The following is a 25533-nucleotide window of genomic DNA, read 5'->3' as shown; positions in this document are numbered from 1 at the left end:
AATGTATACCACAGAAACAATGTAAAGACTGGTAAATTGCCTTCTGTGGGGGGTGGGGGAAAGTAAGATTAGGGGGAAAATTATAAAACTCAAAATAAATAAAATCTTTATAATTCAAAAAAAGAAAAAGAAATTTCCCAGAAAATGAAGTCAAGTTCATTATCCTTCTGTGATATCCTTCCTGTTTTCTAATACTCCTCAGATGGCTTTTCAGAGTGAACATGTTTCTTGGGCTCTAGTTCATATTGCCAAGTGTCTCCTAGATATCTCCATCTAATTGTTTCTCAGGTAAATCAAATGTAACCTTCCCAATACAAAACTCATCATCTTCCTCTTATAACATGCCTTTCTTCCAAATTTCTCTATTTCTATTAAGGACATCACCATCCTTTCAATCAGAGTCTTGTCAATAAATTCTACCTCCTCAATATTTCTGCTATCTACCCCTTGTTCTCAATGCACGAAGTCAGGTCTTCATTACCTTTGTTCAGACCTTCAAGAACTCTAACTGAATAGCCTCATAATTGCTCTCCATGCTTCTAGTGTCTCTCTTTTCTGAATCCACTTTCTTATGAGTACCATAATAATTTTCCCACAGCACAGATCTAATCATATTACTACTATGATCAAGTTTTTTAGTGTTTCTAAAACAAATGACAAATTTCTACAGCTTCCTATATAAAGGTCTTTATATTTTGGCTCTAATCTACCTTTCCAAACTTATGTCATTACTCATTTTCACACTATCTGCAAATCAAACTGTTCCACCTGCTGTTTCTTAAGGTAGCATGCCTCATCTCATCTCTTACTTCCATGGTTTTTGAATAACTTGTCTCCAATGATAGCAAGCAAGCTAATCTTTTAGCTTCCTTCAAGTCTTCACCTTCTACAACAAATTTTTCCTGTTTTCCTTAAATATTAATATACTTTGCTCTTTTAAATTACCACCTTGCACTAACTTAAAGGCTGGATTTCCTCCAGTAGAACACAAACTTTTTGAAAATAGACATTTTATTTTATTTTTATTTGTACATTGTGCAGTACACACATACCAATGACTTAAACAATGACTAGGTTCTTGTCATTCTGTGAGGGGGAAGCACTATTCTCATTTCATTTATAGAAAATGCATATATATGTATATATATATATATATGTATGTATTTCATAATTGCTACTGTGAACAAAGCATCATACCAAATGTGCATATAAAATGACTTGTGTGCTCTCTTCCACCTTTATAAAGTAAGCACATGGAGGGCAGGGATTTTTTTCTTTTCTATTTTTGCATACTTAGTGGTTTTAGTACATTGTTTGAAACACAATCAACCCTTAATTGTATGCTTGTTTCCTTTCTTCCTGACAAAATTTCTCAAAGATAGTGAAAAACTTGGTATTTATTGAGGGAAAATACAAAAAGAAAACAAACTACTATTAAGCAGGCCCTCAAAATAAATTTCACTTTTAATTATCTATGTAATTTGATAAGAAGAGTAAGAAAAGTATTGGAATTCACAGCTTTTCAAAAGCTTAGTATCCAGTATCTTTTCTCTAGATGATCCTTTTGTCAGATAAACAAAAAACAAATTTAATTGATTTTCTCTTCTCTCCTGGTTTCTCATCTGCTGGAATTAATCCTTTAAGGTCCAAAAACTTTGACAGAGGAAGGTAGAAAAGCAAAGAGGCAAGCTAATTCCATCAGATGCCCCTGAATAATCCAGAGTATTATTTATCTTTGAAGAGTGAGATAAGAACTTTCTTATTTCCTCAGAGTTGAGAGTTGAATAAATTTGTGGATTTTTTTCCCTAGTGAACAGATTTATCTTTGAAAAGCAGCACCAGGGAGTTGTCATCTATCTGTCCATCCTCCCCTACTTCCTTCACACCTGCCCTGAATTCAAGACCAATGAAACTTTAAGGACCCTACTTCACCCAAAAGTGAACATTATTCAAAAGAGCAATCCTCTTATTTGTCATTGAACAGGTCTCTCAAAGGACCTTTAAAAAGGAAGTTTTCTGACTGCCAAGTGATTCAGGGTTACCTGAACCTCTCCCTGGAGAAGGAGGGTAGAGATCTAATGCCATTTTCTCACCCTATAAGCTACAAGCATATGGCACCAAAAGCACATGTCTTGCCAAGGTTAACCTATGCCTGGATTTTCAGCTGCCTCTTCTGTTTTGTTTCTTTCCTGAAAAGAACCTTTGGGGCAATCTTGTGAGTTCCAGATTCCCAGAGATTTTTGGCACTTCAAGTAGATGAGTTTGTTAGCAGCAAGAATTTTATACAACTACAGTCTTCTTGAAGGCAATGATCAAGACATGACATAGTTAGACAGAATGCATGGACTTGGAAGGAAATGTTTAGATAGAACAGAGGCAAGGTGTTGTGAAATATCAATTCAGCAAGCCTGAAAACTACCATATGTCTTGATTATTTAAAGTCTCCAAGTTTTTGTCAATGAATAATTGTGTTTGCTAATTATTTCTTTTCTGTGGAGGAAATAAAAAACTATCCCAGGTCTGACTTACATTGTATACTGAATACATGGACCAAAGCTATAAGTGATTTTTCCCCTCCAATTTCAAGGAGTGTTTTTAAAAAAAAACCCAAACAAACCAAAAACAATCAACAACCAACAACCACACACACACACACACACACACACACACACACGCGCGCGCAAAAAGAAAATTAGGGAGAGATCTGACCACTGTTTTTAAGCAAATAGAAGTTTAAGAGAACATTATGAGTCTATGGGAAACAAGTCCTTATGATTAGTAGGAAATCTTTCCCTTAAGATAACTGAAACTCTGAAGTGAAAATGTGTGGCAATTTCCTCTCTATTCATATTAATAGAACTTTGACAGAATAACCACAAACTCTAGTTCTATTCTAGGCCCTCTTCTCTTTTCCCTCTATACTATTTAATTTGGTAATCTCATCAACTTCTGGTGATTTAATACCTCTGTCTTGTTGTTATTCAGTCATTTTTCATTTCATTTCATGTCCCCATATGGACTATTGTGACCCCATTTGGAATTGTTTTTTAGCAAAGATACTAGAATGGCTTGCTATTTTTTTCTCCAGCTCATTTTACAGATGAGGAAATTGAGTCAATAAGGTTTAACTAATCTTGCAGTAGGTGACTGGAGGCAGCTAGGTAGCTCATCAGATAGAGCACTGAGCCTGGAACTGGGATAGTTCTGAGTTCAAATTTGACCTCAGACACTCACTGACCCTGAGCAAGTCTTAAGTTTTGTTTGCTTTAATCCACTGTAAAAAAAAATGGCAACCTATTCTAGTATCTCAGCCAAGAAAATTCTCTATGGTATCAGAAAGAGTTGGATACAACAGAATGAATGAGCAACAAAATTCTTTTACTCATCTGTAAAATGGAACAATAATATTGGTACCTTTTTCAGAGGTTTAGTAAAAGGCTTAAATGATATAAAGTATTTAAAGTGTTATAAAATATCCTTTATCCAAAAATTCTTGTTAAAGAATTTCAACTTGTTGGAGCAGCTAGGTGGCACAGTGATTGAGCACCAAGCCTTGGAGTCAGGAGTCCCTGAGTTCAAATCTGACCTCAGACACTTAATAATTACCTAGCTGTGTGGCCTTGGGCAAGCCACTTAACCCCCATTTCCCTTGTAAAACAAACAAACAAACAAAAAAAAGAATTTCAATTAGCTTTCAAACTGTGTGACCCTGGACAAGTCACTTAATCTCTATCTTAAATCACTGGAGAAGGAAATGGCAAAATACTCTAATATCTTTGCCAAGAAAATCCCAAGGACTGTATTGTTGTGCTAGGTCCAGGGAGTCACTAAGAGTCAGACATAACTGAACAACAATAGCAGCATTAACTTTCTTTTTTTTTTAATTTATTTTTTCTTTAAGATTTTATTTAGTTTGAGTTTTGCAATTTTCCCCCTAATCTCCGCCCCCCCAGAAGGCAGTCTGTTAGTCTTTACATTGTTTCCATGGTATACATTGATCTAAGTTGAATTCGATTAGAGAGAAATCATATCCTTAAGGAAGAAAAATAAAGTATAAGAGATAGCAGAATTACATAATAACAGGTTTTTTTTCCCCTAAGTTAAAGGTAATAGTCTTCGGTCTTTGTTCAAACTCCATGATTCTTTCCTCTGTATACAGCTGATATTCTCCATCCCAGATTCCCCAAAATTGTCCCTGATTGTTGCACTGATGGAATGAGCAAGTCCATCAAGGTTGGTCATCACCCCCACGTTGCTGTTAGGGTGTACAATGTTTTTCTGGTTTTGCTCATCTCACTCAGCATCAGTTCATGCAAATCCCTCCAGCCTTCCCTGAATTCCCATCCCTCCTGGTTTCTAATAAAACAATAGCATCCCATGACATACATGTACCAGTTTGTTAAGCCATTCCCCAAATGAAGGACATTTACTTAATTTCCAATTCTTTGCCACCACAAACAGGGCTGCTATGAATATTTTTGTATAAGTGATGTTTTTACCCTTTTTCATCATCTTTTCAGAGTATAGACCCAGTAGTGGTATTGCTGGATCAAAGGGTATGCAAATTTTTGTTGCCCTTTGGGCATAATTCCAAATTGCTGTCAAGAAAGGTTGAATGAGTTTACCAACAATGTATTAGTGTCCCAGATTTCCCACATTCCTTCCATCACTGATCATTGTCCTTTCTGGTCATATTGGCCAGTCTGAGAGGTGAGAGGTGGTATCTCAGAGATGCTTTAATGTGCATTTCTCTAATAAATAATGATTTAGAGCAATTTTTCATATGACTATGGATTGCTTTGATTTCCTCATCTGGAAATTGCCTTGCAGCATTGACTTTCAAGAAGACTGTTACTAATAAAACTGTTCATACCCTTTGACCCTGCAATTCCAATTCTAGGACTATATCCAGAAGAAATTGTAAAAAATAGAAAAAGTACTACATGTTCCAAAATATTCATAGCAGCCCTTTTTGAGGTGGCAAAGAATTGGAAATTGAGGGGATGCCCATCAATTGGGGAATGGCTAAACAAGTTATGGTACATGAATACTATGGAATATTATGTTCTATAAGACACAATAAATGGGGGCAGCTAGGTGGCGTAGTGGATAAAGTACTGGCCTTGGAGTCAGGAGTACCTGGGCCCAAATCTGGTCTCAGACACTTAATAATTACCTAGCTGTGTGGCCTTGGGCAAGCCACTTAACCCCATTTGCCTTGCAAAAACCTAAAAAAAAAAAAAACAGAAAGAAAGAAACACTAAATGGTAAGACTCTAGAGAAGCATGGAATGACTTATGGGATCTGATGCTGAAGGAAGGGAGAAGAGCCAAGAAAACAATTTACACATCAACATTATGCGATGAACAACCTTGATGGAAGCAACTCCTCTGGCAGTCCAGAGATCTAGGACAACTGCATTTGACAGATTATGGATTACATTATCCAAAGCCAGAGGAAGAAAAACAAAATGAAACAAAATACACCCCTACTGAATCTGATGAACACTTTATAAAAATTTTCTCTTATGTATCACTTTCCCTTAATCCTAATTCCTCATGCCAAAAGCTACTAATTTGCAAATATGTTTAACAAAATATGTATTTAAAATGCTAACCTGACTGTTCCCAACTGAAGGGAGGGGGGTGGGAAGGGAGGGGGAGGGAAACTTTGTAACTTGGAAATATACATGTACAAATGGATGAAAATAAATTTAAAAATAAAAGGAAAAAAAAAGAAGACTGCTACTAAACTCGATTGACATAATAATCAAACTCTGTTATTCCAAAAAAAAGTATGGTGGAACAACTCGTTCTTATATGATGTTGTAATGGAAAATATCATTGCAATTTAACACTAATTAAGCACCCATTCCGATCACAAACATATGCATGTGTACCAACTGCTGGGGAAGCAAGGAAAAGCTCTGTAGATAATGAATTATTGTACTTCAGTGTTTCAGGAAGACTGAACACATTAGATTTTAGATTATTATGAAATGATTTCAGAAACTCAGGGATCATAAGATAACAAACAGCTTAATGTATGGGAAGCAAGAGAAGGATAAATGTTTAACAATTAGAATGATAATATCCTAGATTTAGCTTTAGATCATTTGAATAGTGCAGGTAGTGATAACTGACATTTATTTACTACCAGAGAAAGAAAGTGATTTGTGATAAGAAAATTGGGCAGCCCATTCAAATTTTGATATGACAAAGGGTAATGAAGTGCCAATAGTATATAACAGCAACAAGAATAAAAGGAACCATATAGCTTCCCTCCAAAAATTAATCAGTCTCTTAGAATGGAAAATGACATTCTTCCCACCCTAGATATACTATTGTTTGCCTGAAGAGATAGCAGGACTATCTGAATGTTCCCAAAATGTAACTAATGAATACTATTATCAAGATGACTAAGCAGGTCACCCTGGAGGAGGCCTCTTTAAAAACTTAAGGGACAATTGTTCTAAGCCTAGAGTTGGAAAAATGAGCATGTTTGGGGGAGAAAGTAGGGATATGTGCCTGTGTCTTCCAGCACATTGGTGCTTGCTTTAGGAAGCTATGTGAGCTATGTGATTATATGTGATTAAAGGAAGTGATTTCTTGTTATTCCCCTTATTTCTTCTCTGAAAAAATTTATGTGATAAATTGACCCTGTTTCCAGAGGATTTTATGGCAAGTCCCATAAAGTGGAACCTGTCAAGACTGTAATGTCAAGACCTCCTTGTTCATTTGACCTTCTCACATTACGGGACACCCAAACATCCCTGGTTCTAACATCATGTAACAAGTTTTGCTTGTAGTTATTTGACTTGGGTTTTTTGGCATATCTTTTCATTTTAATAACTAGTTTCCTGGAACTGTGTTTCTGTTTTGAAAAAGAAAAAGTAAAATGTTCCTGCATATTTTAAAAAGCAACTATAAACCATTTAGTTTGATTTTATAACATCCTCTCCTACCTCTCCCAAACAAGGAAAGTATGAACTAGTGCTTCTCTTAAGACCTTACAACAACTGAAATCTTTAACCTAAATAAAACTTAAAGTGACCTTGTGCTTTGAAATATTTGAAATAGTTGTTTCTATCTTATAGATAGAATTGTGACTTTGCTGGTACAAGGAAGTACAGGTTGAAGAAATTCTCTCTCTGCCAATGTAGTTTAGAATATTCTCTGCAGTTTATTATAATCTTACAGAATTGTCTAGAGTTCTGAGAAAATTTTCAGGGTGACTTCCTGAAGGTTATATATCATAAATAGAACCAAGTCTTCCTACCTTCAAGACCACTTCTTTATCTTCTTCTCTGTGTCTTCACCATTAAATAACATGACTTATTTGAAAAAATCTTGTATTTTCTAAATAATTTTCATAAGAATTCAACAATATTATAAAGTATATTTACTGTATTATTACAACATATGTTTCAGTTTTTTCATCTATAGTTATATAGAGATCATACATTATTGAGTCAATGCAAAGAATGCCCAGTCAGAAAGGTCTGGGTTCAGATTATTTCTCTGACTCCTGGTTATGTGAGGTTAAGCAAGTCATAAAAGCTCAGCGTCGTCCCATGTTCTTTTTTTAACAATAAGACTAAACTGAAAAACTGGAGAACAGTTGTTAATCTGTTTTGGAGAGGTAGTTTCCTCATTAGAAGTTCCACATATTGATGAAATCACAAGTTAAGACCAAAAAAAAGTAAAATTTCACAGGATTGGTAGAAGAATCAAACAAGATCATGTATATGAAATGCTTTGTAAACATTAACTAGGTGGTTTTAATTTTTCCCTCTACCAATTTAGTAATGAAAAAAAATTTAAGTCCTAGAGAATTGCCTGAGGTACCTAGAGGTTAACTGATTTGCCCACTCATCTAGCCAGTAAAAGAAGAGAGCAGGATTTGAACTCATTTGGAATTTACTAATTCTAAGCTCAAGCCAATCCCAGCCATTATTAACTAGTGTTGTTTAATTGTTTGTCATAGCTGAATCTTTGCTACCCCATTTGGAGTTTTCTTGGCAAAGCTCCTGTAATGGGTTTGCAATATCTTTCTCCAGCTCATTTTACAGATAAAGACTGAGGCTAATAGGATTAAGTAACTCACCTAGTCACATAGTGTCTGATGCTAGATTTGAACTCAGGTCCGCCAGACTCCCACCTACCTGCCCCATATCTATATGTATACATACCTACTACATACATGTTGTTTCTTCAATAGATGGCATGGATTGTGTGATTTTTGTTCTTCTATTTCTACTACCTAGTAGACTAGCTGGCACATAAAAGGCAGTCAAAAATATTTATATGATTAATTGCTGTTGTCTCTCAAAATACCATGTCTATCTAGGGGGAAAGACAGCAAGCATTTATTAAGAACCTACTATATGCCAAGCACTATGCTAATCATTTTACATCTATTATCTTTTCACTAGTCAACTGTCAGTTATTACTAAAATTGTTGTTTGTCACCTTTAAAATATCACAGAAATGTGATGACTTATACTTGTTTTATAATTGATAACAATGTTAGAAAAAGTTAGTTCATTCTTCTGTAAGATGCTTCACCATAATTTAAAGTTTCCCCATTCTGATACATTTAAAACATCATTTGGTTGGACTGTTTTAGTCTATATTTGACTTAAACATAATTCAGAGTTGTTTTGTCTGTAAGTAATCTCTGTAATTTTGCCAAAGCAGGGGATTCCTTTTTTTTTAAGGTTTGATAATATAGCACATCAGTATAACAGGATCACTAGAAGTAAGCACAAATTAGATATAAAATCAGTCACCTTTGATATCTACAAGCTTTGGTGGGATAAAACCCATGACCAGACTTTAGCTATGGATGGATATGCTTTAATCAAAAGAAGTAGGATAGGGAGAAGATGGAAAGTAGCATTGAATATCAAAAAGGTATACTCATTTCAGAAAATCTAGGAACCAGAGAGAAGCAGCATAGTGGACATAATTTGCCTAATAATCTGTGAAGGGAGATATAGAAGTCATTTTTCCCCTTGAAATAAAATATAGAATACCTGGGCAAAAATGGGAAATAGATAAGGTATTTGGGAAACATAACAAATATGGCAAAAAGGTATAATATAGTAATAATAAACAACCTCAATTATCTAGGAGTCAACTAGATCTCTCTCATGATCTCTCATGATAAACTGCATTCTTTAAAAGGTGGATGGGGTAGAGGGGGGGGAAGGAACAAAGGCAAATTCTATAATGGATAAGATTCTTACAAACAGGGGAAAACTTGTGGCTAAGGTAGAAATAAGTGGAATCCTGGGGGGAAATAACCAGTCTGACTTTGAATTTGCAGAAGAAATTTCAGTACATTTTCATATATATCTTAGTTTTTGGACACAGATTCAAAGGTTTTAGAAGTAAAATAGATAGGATCATATGAACTAAAATTATTCAAGGTAAATCAGCCAAGGAACAATGGGAGATTCTCAAAAATAAAATTTTGAAGACACAGAGGGAAACAATTCCAATGAAGGAGAAAAATAGAATTTATTTGAAGAAATCAATATGAAGACATAGGGAACTCATTAACCAGTTTAGATTTTTTTTTAAAAAGTGAAGATTATGAAAGAAAAGTTAGTTAACAGAGGAAGAATATGAGAATATTCTAGAATTCTCTAACAATAATATTATGAATGCTAAAACAGTTTGAGTGAGGCTAGTAAAGAAAACTAGAAATACCAAAACTTGTTTTTAAAGTAACATCATGAGAAAAAAAGAATTAAATAAATGATAGGACGTACTTGAGGTAGATGGAACAATGGGGCCTGACAGCAAAGGAAACAAAGATTTATTTTGTTTTTTGTTTTCTCTGCCAAGAAAATGATCTTTGCAGTAATCTTGACCAATTCCTAGAATTAAAAATAAATTCTAGATCAGATCATAAAATATATAGTAGGTGCTATGATTACAAAAAGTCAGCATGTCTTTATCAAAGGCAAGCATGTCAGGCTAAGTTTATTTCCTTTTCTGTAAGGATTTTTAAAATGCAGATAAGAAAAATACTATGGACCCAATTTAAGCAAGATTTTTTTTTAGTGTTTTTTTAATTTTAATTTTTATTTTCATCCATTTGTATATGCATATTTACAAGTTACAAAATTTCCCTCCACCCTTCCTTCCCCCAGTAGGGAACAGTCGGGTTAACATTTTACATACATATTTTATTAAACATTTATAAATTAGCAACCTTTGGCATGAGGAATTAGGATCAAGGGAAAGAGATATATGAGAATTTTTATAAAGTGTTCATCAGATTTGGTAGGGGTGTTTTGCTTTTCTTCTTGTGTGTTTTGGTTTTCTGCCTCTGGATGGGGATAATATAGACTACTACCAGACTAATACAGTTGTCCTAGCTCTTTGGACTGTCGAGAGGAGTTGCTTCCAACAAGGTTGTTCATCTCATAATGTTGTTGATGTGTACATTGTTCTCTTGGCTCTACTCCCTTCGCTCAGCATCAGATCCCTAAGTCATTCCATGCTTCTCTAGAGTTTGACTATTTATGGTTTCTTATAGAACAATAATATTCCATAGTATTCATGTGCCATAATTTGTTTAGCCATTCACCAATTGATAGGCATCCCCTCAATTTCCAATTCTTTGTCACTACAAAAAGAGCTGTTAAGCAAGGTTTTTGCCAAAGTGTGAGAGATGGCCTTCTGTGATGTTTCCTCATGAAAACTTTGCTCATACAGTTTCTGGGTTTTGCCTTAGGAAGTAAATTCCCAAGGATTTAATGTTGTCTACAGTTACTTTAAATGGAATTTCTCTATCTCTTGTCCTTGGGTTTTGTTGTTCATATATAGAAAGAAAATTCTTATGCACAGGTGGTGAGAAAAACCTTCAGTATAGTCTTCTCATGAATACACTTCTTTTTCACATTATTCTTATTCTTTATTTAGAAGTAAAAATTGTCTTATTTTTCATAGTCTTGAAAATGATGTAATTTTTTAACTTATTTTTTTATTCTCATTTTGTACAAATGTTTTTTTTACATTAATAAAATATTCTTGTTTACAAGTAAACAAAATACCCCTCCTCCCCCATAAATATAGATAGACTTGCTGCAAGGGCGAAAAAAGTAAAGGCAAGAGAAAAAAAAATTAAAATTAAAAAAAAATAATAGTAATAATTGTAGGTATGGCCAGGTGGCACAATGGACAAAGCACCAGCCCTGGAGCCACGAGCACCTGAGCCCATATCCAGCATCCTAAACCCAACCATCACCCAGCCGTGTGGCATTGCAAGCCACCCAATCCCCACTGCCCTGCAAAAACCAAAAAGAAGAAAAAAAAAAGACCCAAAATAAAATAAAATAGTAATGATAGTAGGGGTGGCTGGGTGGCAGACAGAGCATTGGCCCTTGAGTCAGGAGCACCCGGGTCCAAATCCGGCCCCAGACACCCAAAGATCACCCTGCTACGTGGCCCCAGGCAGGCCATCCAGCCCCACTTGCCCTGCACCCTCCCCCAAATAATAATAACAAAAAATGTGCTTGAGTCTTTGTTCCAACACCAACAACTCTGTCATGGGTGGATCTCATTCTTTATGATAAGTCCATCACAGAAGTTACTTCCGTATTTTTCCACCTTTGCCACTGTTGATTGCAACTCCCTCCTTTCTTATTTCTCCACTACCATGTACTCTATTTTCTCTCTCCTTTCACTATGACTCTGCTGTAGGGTCGTTGACTGGCTCAGCAGACAGATCCCTAGTCCTGGGGCCAAGAAGCCCTGAGCCCCCATACCACCCCTTAGGCCCAGAATCCACCTGGCCCTATGGTCCTGGGCAGGCCTTCCAATCCCAGCCCCTTGTATGAAGTAAGAAAGAAAATGTGTTATATCTGGCCACTCTCCCCCCATGGTCCATCCTCTCCTCCTTTATTCACAACCCCACCCCTTCCCCCTGCTCCCCCCTCCTTCTTACTCCACATGTCTATACCCCATTGAGTATATCTGCTGTTTGCTCTCCTAGCCATCTCTGATGAGAGCAAAGGTTCCCTCATTCCCCCTTGCCTCCCCCCTTCCATATCATTGCAATAGGTCATTGTAATAAAAAAAAATCTTATGTGAAATATCTTGGACTATTCCTCCTCTCCTTTTTCTTTCTCCCATTCCATTTCCCTTTTTTTCTATTGACTCCATTTTTACACCATATTTTATCTTCGAATTCAGCTTTCTCCTGTGCTTCAACTATAAAAGCTCTCTCTACCTGCTCTATTAACTGAGAAGGTTCATGTGAGTATCATCAGTGTCATTTTTCTATGCAGGAATACATGCAGTTCATCCTCATTAAGTCCCTCATATTTCCCCCCCTCCTCCAATCTCCATGCTTCACCTGAGTCCTGTATCTGAAGATCAAACCTTCTGTTCAGCTCTGGCCATTCCAAAAGGAACATTTGAAATTCCCCTGATTCATTGAAAGTCCATCTTTTTCCCTGGAAGAGGACATTCAGCCTTGCTGGGTGGTTCATTCTTGGCTGCATTATAAGCTCTTTTGCCTTCTGGTATATTGTATTCCAAGCCCTACGAGCTTCCAGTGTAGTTGCTGCTAAGTCCTGTGTGATCCTGACTGTAGCTCCATGATATTTGAACTGTGTCCTTCTGGCTGCTTGTAATATTTTCTCTTTGACTTGGGAGTTTTGGAACTTGGCTATAATATTCCTAGGGGTTGGTTTTTTGGGATCTCTTTCTCTGGGGGATCGGTGGATTCTCTCCATTTCTATTTTGTCCTCTGCTTCTAGAATATCAGGGCAATTTTCCTGTAGCAATTCTTTGAAAATGATGTCAAAGCTCTTTTCCTGATCATGACTTTCAGGTATTCCAATAATTTTTAAATTATCTTTCCTAAGTCTGTTTTCCATATCAGTTATTTTTTCAATGAGATATTTCACATTTTCTTCTAATTTTTCATTTTTTTTGGTTTTGAAGTATTGATTCCTGATTTCTGGTAAATTCATCAATCTCCCTGAATTCTATTCTTTGTCTGAAGGATTTGTTCTCCTCAGAGAGTTTTCTTATCTCTTTTTCCATCTGGCCAGTTTTGCTTTTTAAAGCATTCTTCTCCTCAATAACTTTTTGAACTGTTTTATCCATTTTACCTAAGCTGGTTTTTAGCATGCTATTTTCTTCAGCATTTTTTTGGATTTCCTTGACTAAGCTGCTGACTTCATTTTCATGTTTTTCCTGCATCCCTCTCCTTTCTTTTCCCAGTTTTTCTTCCAACTCCCTCCTTTGATTTTCAAAGTCTTTTTTGAACTCTGTCATAGCCTGAGCCCAATTTCTGTTTTTCTTGGAGTCTTTAGATGCAGAAGCTTGTGCTTCCTCATCTTCAGACTGAGTATTTTGATCCTTCTTGGGCTCATTTGCAAAATATTTTTCAATGGTCTTCCTCTTGTTAGCTTGCTCATTTTCCCAGCCTGGGCCTGGTTTTGGGGTACTTCCTGAACTTTTGGGACACTCCCACAAGGGTCTCAGTGTGTGAGGCTCTGTCCTCCCTCCTGGTCTTTGAATGACCAGAAGCACCCCCCTCTGCCACGGGGCTGAGATGGGGGGGGGGGGCCTGCTGTTCTATGGGGGGGCCTAGACTGCAATCAGGATCTGAATGTGTCAGAGCCCCAGAATCCTGTTCCAGGGGCAGAGGATAGAGCTCTTCACTCCCCCCCCTCAGCTCAATGGGCTCATGCCCTGGGGGCACCTGCTTACCGGCTCCACCTACTTCTGTTTCGGGCTCTGGGCTGCAGAAAGACCAAGCTGCTGGCTGTGTGCCCCAAGGGCTGGGCTCCATGTGCTCGCTCTGGCAGAGGTCCCCCGCTGTTTCCCCACTTTGTACCCAGTGCTCCCCAGGGTACAGCTCAGGAGACTTTCCCCGCTGCTATGAGCTGAGACTCCCAGAGCCTTGGGGCTGCCTCCAGGAGGCTGAAGTTCTTTGGCTCTGGCACGCCATCCCTCTGGCGGGCCGCCCCTCCGAGCCCATGGAGCAGAGCCTTTCTGCTCTTTTCCAGGTTACCTTGAGTAGGAGAACTGCCTCACTGTGTCCCTTTGTGGGTTCTGTCTTTCGAAAGTTTAGTTAGAGTCCTTAGCTGATGAGTTTTATCAGAGAGCTCCTAAGACTCCATCCCTTCTTGTCGCCATCTTGGCTCCGCCCCCCTGAAAATGATGTAATTTTAAGAATAATTAAATTGACTCTTTTTCTGATTGAATGTCTCCAGATTTGGTCAAAGGAAATGCATGATGAGGTTTTGTAGAACATCACTTTTAATAGGGTATAGATTAAGCTATGAATAATTATGGTAAAAAGGGATTAAAAACTGTAACTTTCCAATAGGATAGAGATGAGTTATGAATAATTAGGATAATGAGGATTGAATTTGCTCTGCTCTAATTGGGTAATATTAATGAAAAGATTGTGAGTCTATCTCACCAGCCAATGACGGGATAAGACAGAATTTAGAGGCAGCATTATTATTATTATTTTTAGGTTTTTGCAAGGCAAATGGGGTTAAGTGGCTTGCCCAAGGCCACACAGCTGGGTAATTATTAAGTGTCTGAGACCGGATTTGAACCCAGGTACTCCTGACTCCAGGGCCAGTGCTTTATCCACTGCACCACCTAGCTGACCCCCAGAGGTAGTATTATCAATAACTATAAAATGACCTGCATCAGCACTCTCTGATGCTGTTTCACAATGGGATGTGTCCTTTCCTCACAAGGAAATAAAAAAACCTTTCCTGCTTCTAGAGTCTTGATTCATGTGAGCATTGTTTATCTCACACAATTGCATCATCTCATAGTATTCTTATAAAAATGTTGGAAATACTGTATGTGAACTAACCAATAATACAATTGGATGGATTTCAGAATGGCTAATCTGAATTGCTGGACACAAGGAGTTGTTACTGGTTCAATGTCAGAAAGAAAGGCTTCAACAGAGTTCACCAGTAATCTGTGGCAAGACCCTGTGCTACATAATATTTTTATAAGTAACTTGTATAAAGGAATAGATGGCATCTTTAAATAGTTATTTATTTTTCCAATTATATGTAAAGATGATTTTTGAAATTTATTTTTTCAATTTATTTTTCCTTTCATCCTTCCCTCCCTCCACCTTAAGTCAAAAAAAAATCTCATATGGTCAATACATGGACAATCATGTTACAAATATTTTTATATTGGTCAAGTTGTGAAAGAAAAATCAGAATGAAAGAGAAAAAAACATGAAAGAGAAAAAAAATTTTAAGTGAAAACAGTATGCTTTGATCTGCATTCAGATTCTTGATATGGATGGAATTTTCCATCACAAGTCTTTTAGAATTTTCTTAGATCACTGCATTGCTGAAAAGAGCAATCATCAAGAGTCCATCACAGTTGATTATCACACATGTTGTTGAAGTATATATGATTCTGCTCTCTTCACTCTGCATCAGTTCTTGTAAGTATTTCTAGGATTTTCTGAAATCTGCCTGCTCATCATATATTATAGAACAATAATATGCCATTGCATTTATATTTCACAATTTATTCAGTCATTCCTCAATTAACAGACAGCTCTTCAATTTCCAATTCTTTGCCACCACAAAAAAGAACTGCTATGAATATTCTTCTACAAATGAGTCTTTTCCCCTTTTTATGATCCCTCTGGATTACAGATTTATTATTGCTGGGTCAAAGAGTATGCACAATTTTAAAGGCCTATGGACATAATTCCAAATTGTTCTCCGGCTGGTTAGATCAGTCATAGATGGCATTTTTGTTGTTAAGTCATCCAACTCTCTGTGACCTCATTTGGACTTTTCTTGGCAAAGATACTGGAGTGGATTGGCATATTTTCCTCTGGTTTATATTACAGATGAGGAAATAAATGACTTAGCCAGGGCCTAAATATGTGCCTGAGGTCAAATTTGAACCCAGGTCTTTCTGACTCCAGGACCTACATACACTCTATTTACTGTGCCATCTAGCTGCTCATCAAATTTGCAGATGACATAAAGCTAGTATGGATATCTAACATGCTAGAGTCAGGACCCAAAAAGATTTTACAGTCTAAACAGGGCACTGTGTTTAAATATGAAAATGAAATTCATTGACAATAAATATAAAGTCCTTTACTTGGATACAAAAATCAACTTTACAAGTACAAAGTTTTGAAAATATGACCACAGTTGAAAAAATGAAAAAAACTAGGGTTTTTAGTGGACTTTGTATGGGTTAGTAATATGATGCGACTGCATAAAAGTTAATGCAAGTTATTGGATGCTTTAAAAGAATAAGGAGATGATAAATTCTTTATATTCCACCATAACCTGAATTATTGTGCCTTCAGCTAGATATTGTTCAAATATTTGCAAGAAAAGGAATTATACCTTTTCTGGTTGGCCACTGAGGGCAGAACTAGGAGCAATGAGGGGAAGTTGAAAAGAATTAAGTTTGGAGAAAAATTGTACATAAGCAAATGGAATGAGACTTTTTGATTATTAATACTGGTCAGATATATAATCATGGGCATTCTTTTAAGTATGATTCAAACTAAATGGTCAATGAGGTCCCTTCTTAATTCTGTAATTACCATTCTACGTCAATCCATTATAGCATTCTACTTCAAAGAACTACTATTATGATCACCATTTGTAGCAATTCTCACACTCTTCCTGACTAAATGAATGTTGTCCATTCTGCTTCCCTTCCCACAACCCACCCATCTGCCACAAATTAGTTTATTTGAACAAAGTCTTATAAAAATTTTGATAATGGATAGACAATTAGCATTGACATCAGAGGGAACTGGGTTTTGGTCTGGTTTCTGACAGATACAGGTGGTTGTCTTTGGGCAAATCCCTAATTCTGTTTGGTTTTCTTCATCCTCAAAATGAGGAGAGAGTAGGATTGTAAGATCCCTTCCAGCTCTAAATCGAGAATTTTATGATCCTATGATTCCACCACCCCCCTACCAAGATTCGGTCTCAATCTGTGTTTCTTTTTCCCCCCCAAGAAAATGTTTTGGGGCAAGAAAGGGAATGATAATTCTTCTTAAGACAGATTGAAAAAAAAACAACAAACAAAAAAAGACAGATTGAGTCACAATGTCTCCAGGACATGAAGTTTAAAGTAGTTGAACCAAGTCATGAGTTGGAGTTTAGTAGGGACAGCTAGGTGGCGAAGTGGATAGAGCACTGGCCCTGGAATCAGTAGGACCTGAGTTCAAATTTGGCCTCAGACATTTAATATTTACTTAGCTGTGTGACCACCCATTGCCTAGCAAAATTAATAAAAAAAAAGTTGGATTTTGGAGTTAATTTTCCATTTTAGTCACATGGAAGCAATTTAAGGTGAAATCCTGATCTAGACCTCTAGGTTTGTGTGCAACTGATATTTCCTACAAAGATTCTGACCAGTCTCTCCCATTACTGTAGCTACCAAAACAATTTCTGTGCTGATATACTGATATGGTAATGTGTCTGGAGTACTGATTGAAAAAAGTGGAGAGTTCTAGCCCTCATTCACTTTCCTTGGATGGGCATAGAAGTCACTTCCATTTGTTTTCCACTCTTCCCTATTACTCCACCCTATTACCCACTCCTCCCTGTTCACCTTAGAAAGGAATGGAACCTAAATTATAATAAGATGATTTGAAGGGGTGGCTAGGTGGTGTAGTGGATAAAGCACTAGCCTTGGAGTCAGGAGTACCTGGGTTCAAATCCAGTCTCAGACACTTAATAATTACCTAGCTGTGTGGCCTTGGGCAGGCCACTTAACCCCTTGCAAAAACCTAAAAAAAAAAGTTCATTTGGTAAGGGGGCAGTTAGGTGATGAAGTGGATAGAGCACTAACCCTGGAGTCAGGAGTACCTGAGTTCAAATTCAGACTCAGAAACTTAATAATTGCCTAATTCTGTGACCTTGGGCAAGTCACTTAACCCTATTACCTTAAATAAAGAAATTTTTTTTAAAAAGTTTTTAAAAAAAGATGTTTTGAGCTGGTAGTGTTAATACTATCTGCCATATATTCCCCAAAAGGTACTTCCTTACTCTTTGCTCTTTGTTCTTTCATCACTATCATTTTTTTCTTTTATATAAAGAAAACTTGAAGCCACTGATCCTTGTTATATGTTTAATTCCAGCAGGATGGATAATGAACAGGGAAATGTGCTGTCTGGATAAAAAAAGAGACATATTTTACTTGAGCATAAGGCAACATGCTGACTTTCATTGGGAAATCATAAATACTTTGGAGGAAACTTATGATAGTTTTCCTTAGCCAGTCATGTAAGATAAAAGCAGAAGACATAGAGAGATTGAAAACCTAGACTAAATCAAAAGCCTCTAGACAATAAGCCCCTTATTTCAGATAAGCTTTTTGTGACTAAGATGTGAAAGACCAGAATTCAGGAAGGGATGATGATTTGTGTGTGTGTGTGTGTGTGTGTGTATAAATATATATCACATGAATCCTCTTTTGAATTCTATGCAGGAGATTACATAAAAATTATCCCTCTTCTAATAAAGGTATTCTAATAGCAAATATACTCTATTCTAATAAATATTCTAATAATAAACATGTTATATTCTAATCAATATACTTAAAAATGGGGTGAAGATTTAGAGGATGAACAATTCCCCTTCCCTTCTAACAATATCCACATATTTATTAGAAATCCCAAATTTATAATTTGTTTAGTGATTCCAGTATTAATTTCAGGTATATACCAACCAATTAGTCTAGGATCCAATAAATAATTACTTAGCCCTTACAATGTGCCAACTCTTACTTATCTCTATTAGATAACTCCTATATCTAATTTTTCTTTTGTGCTTACCTTCCCTGAGCAAACTTTCACCACTGCCTCTACTTCCTCTCCTCACTCTCACTTCTAAACACTGAAGTCTGGCTTCAAGCTTCATAGGATATTCATTGCTGAGACAAGGGAAGAGAAGAATAGAGAGCTCTATCCCTCATTCACTTTCCTGTCTCCAAAATTACCAATGGTCTCTTATTTGTAAAATTTAAAGAATTTTTTTTTCCTTCTTGACCTCTCTGCATCTATAAACCAAGCTCTCTTCTTTAAGTTTTCATGACATTTCTCTCTTATTATCTTCCTCTTACCTGATTACTACTTTTGTTAGATCTCCAGCCAAGTCATACTATCAAACCATAGCTGTTGTTCCAAGGTACTGTACTGGACCCTGTACTCCTTCCTCTGTATAACCTCACGGGGTGATCTTATGGTTTAATGAACAATTCTATGCAGATAAGTCTCTGATCAGTCCTACCTTCTTTCCTTACTTCCAGTCCCACATCTCCAACTTCCTATTGGACATCAAAAACTAAATGTTCTGCAGATATTTTGAAATCAAGATGTCCAAAACTGAAACTCATTATCTTTCACCAAAATTCCTCCCCTACTCCCAGCTTTTCTAATATTGTTGAGGATACCACCATCCTCTCAATCACCCAGTTTCTCAACATCATAGTCATCTAATACCCTCACTCACTCCACATATCCAATCTGTTGCCCAGTTTTGTCACTTCTACCTTTACAATAATTCTAATGTATATCATTTTCCCTCCTCTGACATAGATGACACCTTAGTACAAGTTCTCTCCTCCTCATGCCTAGATTATTGCCATTACATTCTGTTGGGTCTTCCTACTCTAGTGCATCCACCACTTAGCAGTGCTGTGATCCTACTCAGTAAAGTCCTAGGGGTCTCTAAAACCTCCAGGATCAAACATAAAATTCTCTCTTTGGCTTTTAAAGCTATATACAATTTGACTTCTTCCTACCTATCTAGTCTTCTTTAAACTTACTCCCCCTCCATCTACTCTCCAGTGACTCAGATCTTGCTTTTGCTCCTCCTTGTTCATGATATTCCATCTCCAATTCCATGCATTTTATCAACTCTATTTCTAGAATACAATTTCTATTTGTCTTATCTCCTGGTTTCCCTGACTTCCTTCAAGTTTCAGTTCATTTCCTATTTTCTGCAAGAGGACTTTTCCTGTTCCCTTCAATACCAGAACTTTTATTACATAGGACATATGTACACAGAGTGTTGGCTTATTGTCTCCTCAATTGAGGACAGGGGCTATTTGGCCTTTCTTTGTATTCCCAGTGCTTTGCAGTGTGGAGCACATAATAAACTGGAGAAAGTCTCAAATAGAAGACATTAAGATTAAAGAGCATTAGAAAAGTTTTCCTACAGAAGGTGGGATTCTAGCAGAGACTTGAAGGAGGTTAGGGAAGTTAGGAGTTGAGAAAAAAGCAGGGAAAATATCTGAGGTCAGGATAGAGTTTTATTTTTGAAGAACAGAAAAGAAGCCATTGTCACTGGAGGGATGAAAACTGGAAAAGCAGGAAGGGGTCAGGTTATAAAGGGCTTTAGAGGATATTTATATTTGGTCTTAGAGTAATAGGAAGACAGCACAGTTTACTGTATAGGGGGAGAGAATGGTCAGAGCTGAGAGTTAGGAAAATAAGCTTGACTGTTATGTGGAAGATAGAATGAAGCAGAGAGAGCAACCATAAAGTTCTTTCAACAATGCAGGCATAAGGGTAGCAAGAAGCTGGAGGAGAAAAGAGTGAGTACACAAGAGATGTTATAAATGTAAAATCAGTAGACTTTGACAACAAATTGATATGAGAAGTGAGAGAGAGAGAGAGAGAGAGAGAGAGAGAGAGAGAGAAAGAGAGAGAGAGAGGTAGAAGAAAACACATAGATTGCAAACCTGAGTGACTGAGTGGATGGTATTGCCCAGCACAATAATGAAGAAGTTAGAAGGAACAGATAGTTTGGGAAAGGAAAAAGAATGAATTAATTTTTTGGACATAGTGAGTTTAAGATTACCCTGGAACAACAATTTTGAAATGTCTAAGGAACAGTTGGGGATGCAAGACTGGAAATTTTCAGAGAAATAGGAGAGAATGAAGACTTAAAAAAAAGACCTCAGATTTGGCAGTTAAGAGATCATTGGTAACTTTGGAGAGAATCATTTCAAGTGAATGATAAAAGTCAAAAACTAGACTATAGAGCTTATGAATCAGTGACAGGAAAAGAAGTGGAGGCAGCATTTGTAGACAACTTTTTCTGTCTATGGTTTGACAAAGAGAAAAGAAATATAGGACAGTAGTTTGAGGGGATTATAGGATGAGGGAAATTTGATCATGTTTGAAAGCAGTAGAGGAGGAAAAATAGGTAGGCAAGATTAAAATTGAGGAGGAGAGGGAGGATGGGAAGAGAGAGAGAGAGACAGATGAGTTAGACACAGAATTAGAGACAAAGGAATGAGAGATTTCAATCTTTCTGAAAGCTCTAGATTTAAGAGGAAGAATAAAATCTCTTGCTATTATTGTGTTACTATCTAAGGCTTTTGAAATTAGGTTAATTTTTCCTTTATTAATTTAGAAGGCAATGTCATTTTGTCAATAAATGTTTAGTCCTGATATTTGCTCCTTGTGCTTCTTTTAAGCAAAATTTTGTTTTTCTACATCAGTATTGTGGATTTTTATTTTTCCTTTTTCTGATAGCATGATTGCAAACTGTAGTGATTTTGAATTCACTTGATTCATAGTAAAAAAAGGAAAAAAAATTTGAAGCTTTTTATTCAGATTGTAAGTATATCTGTCTTTGGTTATTTCTTGTAAATAACTTATGAAGTTTAACTTTTTAAATTCATCCTAGAATTCTCATTTTTTTTTAATTTTATGTCTATTCACTTTTAAAGTTATGAGAATTAGGTTGCAATTTTCTCTATGTTTATTTAGATTGTTTCATTTCTTTGATCATCTTAATCTCTTTCCTTTTCCAAGTAAAATACTTTGCCCTTACAATTAATTTTCCTAAATTGTATTACAACACACACACACACACACACACAAACAACTGCTTTCCCATTTATTAACTTTCCCCTACTTTCCCAGTTTTACTTACATGGCTTACTTTTTTCTTATCTTTTATTTAATTATTTTTCCCTTCTTTTGTCCATTCTCTTATCCAATTTGGTTAAATGAGAGTAGAATTCACATTCAGATGAATGACAGATGAATAACAGTAACCTTAACCCTAATTCAGCTTTAACTACTTCCCTGCCCATTAATATTAATCTTTGAAGAGAAAGAGAAAATGAGGGTAAAATGAAATGAGCATGAAAAGTTTAAGATGGAAGAAGTCAAGGTGAGAGAGGGAAAGGGAAGGATCTTCTAGAATGGAATGTACCCTTTCTGAAATGTGTGTGTATATGGGGAGGGAAGAAATGTGTTTTTACATCAGTGGAGGGAGAATTCACATGGAAATCTTTAATTATATTGATAAATCCTGGAGGGGATGTGGAAAAATTGGGATACTAATACACTGTTGGCAGAGTTATGAACTGGTCCAACCAATCTGGAAAACAATTTGGAACTATACCCAAAACAATAAAAAACTGCATACCCTTTGATCCAACAATACCACTAATAGGTTTACATAATAAAGAGATTTTTTTAAAAAAAAGGTCAAAAAACCTATTTGTACAAAAATATTTTAGCTGCTTTTTTATGGTGGTAGAGACTTAGAAATTGAGGGGATGTCCATCAACTGGGAATTGGCTGAACAAGTTATGATATGTGATTTTGATGGAATTCTTTAAGAAATGATGAAGGGGACGGTTTCAGGAAAAAACCTGGGAAATCTAATATGAACTGATGCAAAATGAATTAAGCAGAACCAAGAGAACATTGTGCACAATAAGAGTAATGCTTTAAAGATGATCAAGTGGGAAATTCTTAACTACTCTGAATAAGACAATGATCCAATACAATTCCAAAGCACCCATATGGAAAATGCTACCCACATCTGGAGAAAGAACTGCTAAACTCTGAGTGAAGACTGAAATACTTTTTTCACATTATTTTTGGAGGGTTTTGAGTGTGTATTTTCTTTTGCAGCATGCTGATATGGAAATATGTTTTGCATGGCTTTATATGTATAATCAAAATCATATTGCTTGCCTTCTCAAGGTGTGTTCTTTGTCACATAGCTAGTAAGATTCCAGGCCCAGGGTTCCATCCTACAGAACTGCCTAAATAATTTTTTTTTTCAGTTTAGAGAAACCACAGTAGAGACTTAGAGGTAGTTGACTAATTAATGATAATTTCATTATCATTTCAAGTAAATTATGAGAAAAGACCAGAACATACCCTTTTGATTGATTTCAACCAGCATGAGAATTAGTAGGAAGCTGAGCCAATAATTCAAGAGCATGAGCATTCCATCTTTAGAAACATTTCTATGTATCTAATATTCAGAATCAATTACTTTCCTGAAAAAGAGGCTAGGCAAATTTTCATAATAGTATGAATTAGGTAATATTTAGGAAAGGAAAGAGATTTTTGTTTTTTTCTCTCTCTAAAGCAAAAAAAAAAAAAAATTTCTCAGGAAAATTCCCCAAATCCTTATTGACTTATGTAAACTCCATCTAGATTTTAAAGTCAAGGAATGTTACAAAAGTCATTTTGTGTTGAGGTTTTCCAATTCTGATTCTTAGAAACTGCATCAACTTCTTGAATTTAGATTTTTAAAATATTTATAACTATCCTGATTTATATAAAATTAACATTGTTTTGTTCCAATTCATGGTTAATTCCTAATTTGGGAATGACTAAATTTGCATTCTTTTCCTTTTAGTTACCAAAAGCCTCAAAAACTATTTTAGAATCCAAGGTTTATGTCTTCTGCCCTACCTGGAGCAAAACTTTTGAGAGTCATGATCCTACCTACCTAATTAGAAAAATCACATAGCTTTAGGAAACTTTATTCAAGATACTGATATAAGGAAAGCTACTTCAAGCATATCAAGAAAGCAAATTAGTTAGTTTAATATACCTAGTGTTAAAGTGTGAGGTACCAAGTGATCCAGTTAACATTTTTTTTAAACAGGCTATCTTTTGTTCTTGAGGTTAGCATGAAACAGCAGCCTTCAGTGAGTGTGGTAATGTGAGTCAAGAGAAGTTCAAAGTACAAGCATTGCACAATTTTAGGTAGAAAGGCAAGGGTAAGGGAGCTATGTTTTGTGATGGATACTGGTGGGGGCAGGGTGAGCCGGGGGAAAGAGGGAGAATGAGGTTTGGCTCTCAGATTCCAGAGTTTGAATACACCCACTCCTGCTCTGAATGGGAACTTCAGTTTCTGATTTGGGAAATAAGGTGAACTAGAGTGGGATGTGACAAGACAAAAAAGTGTGCCCTCACTCCATTATTATTAATTAGTCCCAGTATCCCTTGCACTTCTTCCAAACCAGCTTGCAATTATTATCCTACCCGACCCACATTATACACACATCCTTTGAGATGACTACACATTTACCCCTTACCTACTTGGTTCTGGGTGTACAGACTAGGAAGATAAGAGTTGAGGGCACTGTTGAAAAGATTCCGGGAAGAGAAAATTCAAATGATCAAGAAATAGCCCTGAAACTTGGCAAAATTGTCGCAGGCTTGGGGTGGGGGGTTAGGGGGTGAGGGGGAATGAAAGTGTATCAATACAATCGATTACTCACAGTTTTGTGCTTCTGAGATCTGGATCAAGGAAAAGATACTCAGAATGAAAGCTATGCAGCACCCTCCAAGGATCCTCATTGTGAGAAGGCCCAGCACCCAAGGTTGCCTGGTGGTCTGCACTGCCTTATCTGCGTTGCTGCCTCTTGGTTTGCTTCTGTTTCTGCTTCTGCTTCTGCTTCTGCTTTTGCTTCTGCTCCAGCTTCTCTGTTTACTTTGTCTGAGAGCCTCAGAGCAAGGCAGAAAAGCAGCGGTATGCGAGAGGGAGGGAAGAGGTTGCCAGCTCCCAGTTCTCTAGCCCTGCTGGGGAGGGTGATAACAGTGGGACAGGATCCATCCCAGAAACAGGACATTTTCCAGGAAGTTTTACCGAGTTTGTGGGGGTGGGGAAAGTGAATCTAGTAAACAGCCCGGTTATCTTTCCTTTTTTTCCCATCCAGGTCAAAACTGTTGACTTTTTATTTCTTCATACATATCTCAAGTTTGGTTACACGAAGGGATAAACTGTAAAGTGAAGGTTTTAAAAGTAAGCAAAACAAACATATTTCAGTAGGGAAAATTTGCTGAAGACTGCTGGGAAATCACTAGATTTCACTACAAAGAAAAGTTTATAAGGAGGTGAAAGGTTGCAAAGTGCAGTAATTCGCAGAAGTTGGTTTTTGTAAATACTCTTGATACCCTGTAAGGTGTTCATGGAAACAAAATAGGTATCGGATTCGCCCATTTATTTAGTCCTTTCTATGGACTTTGAAATTGAACTTAGGTAGAGGTCAGTATTTTGCACAAAATGGTCTCTTTTAGTTCTGCTAACTTGTTGACTTTATTACTGGCAAAGAAATTGAAATTTCAGATTAATTAAGCATTCCAGGTTGCATAAGTCAATATTAAAGGACTAAAACTTTCATCCAAAAGTGTTGTTTAATTTAGGCTACTGAATTACTGCTACAGGGAATAGATAGGAAAATCATCAAC

At 36.5% G+C, this 25533-nt stretch overlaps 1 protein-coding gene across 1 annotated transcript in view; it reads right to left on the bottom strand.

The window, feature by feature from the left end:
* PROS1 (protein S) overlaps positions 1 to 24885 on the bottom strand; it is an 83279-nt gene extending 58394 nt beyond the window's left edge. Inside the window, exon 1 of the mRNA XM_074192262.1 lies at positions 24564 to 24885. Within this exon, the coding sequence (XP_074048363.1) occupies positions 24564 to 24642 (79 nt within the window). The 5' untranslated portion in view covers positions 24643 to 24885. The remainder of the gene's footprint in view (positions 1 to 24563) is intronic.
* Positions 24886 to 25533: the final 648 nt, after the last annotated feature.

Source organism: Macrotis lagotis, chromosome 6 (genome assembly GCF_037893015.1).
Source record: "Macrotis lagotis isolate mMagLag1 chromosome 6, bilby.v1.9.chrom.fasta, whole genome shotgun sequence".
In the NCBI taxonomy this organism is placed as follows: domain Eukaryota; kingdom Metazoa; phylum Chordata; class Mammalia; order Peramelemorphia; family Peramelidae; genus Macrotis; species Macrotis lagotis.
Note: the sequence above shows the minus strand (reverse complement) of the source record. Positions and strands in the feature narration are given on the sequence as shown.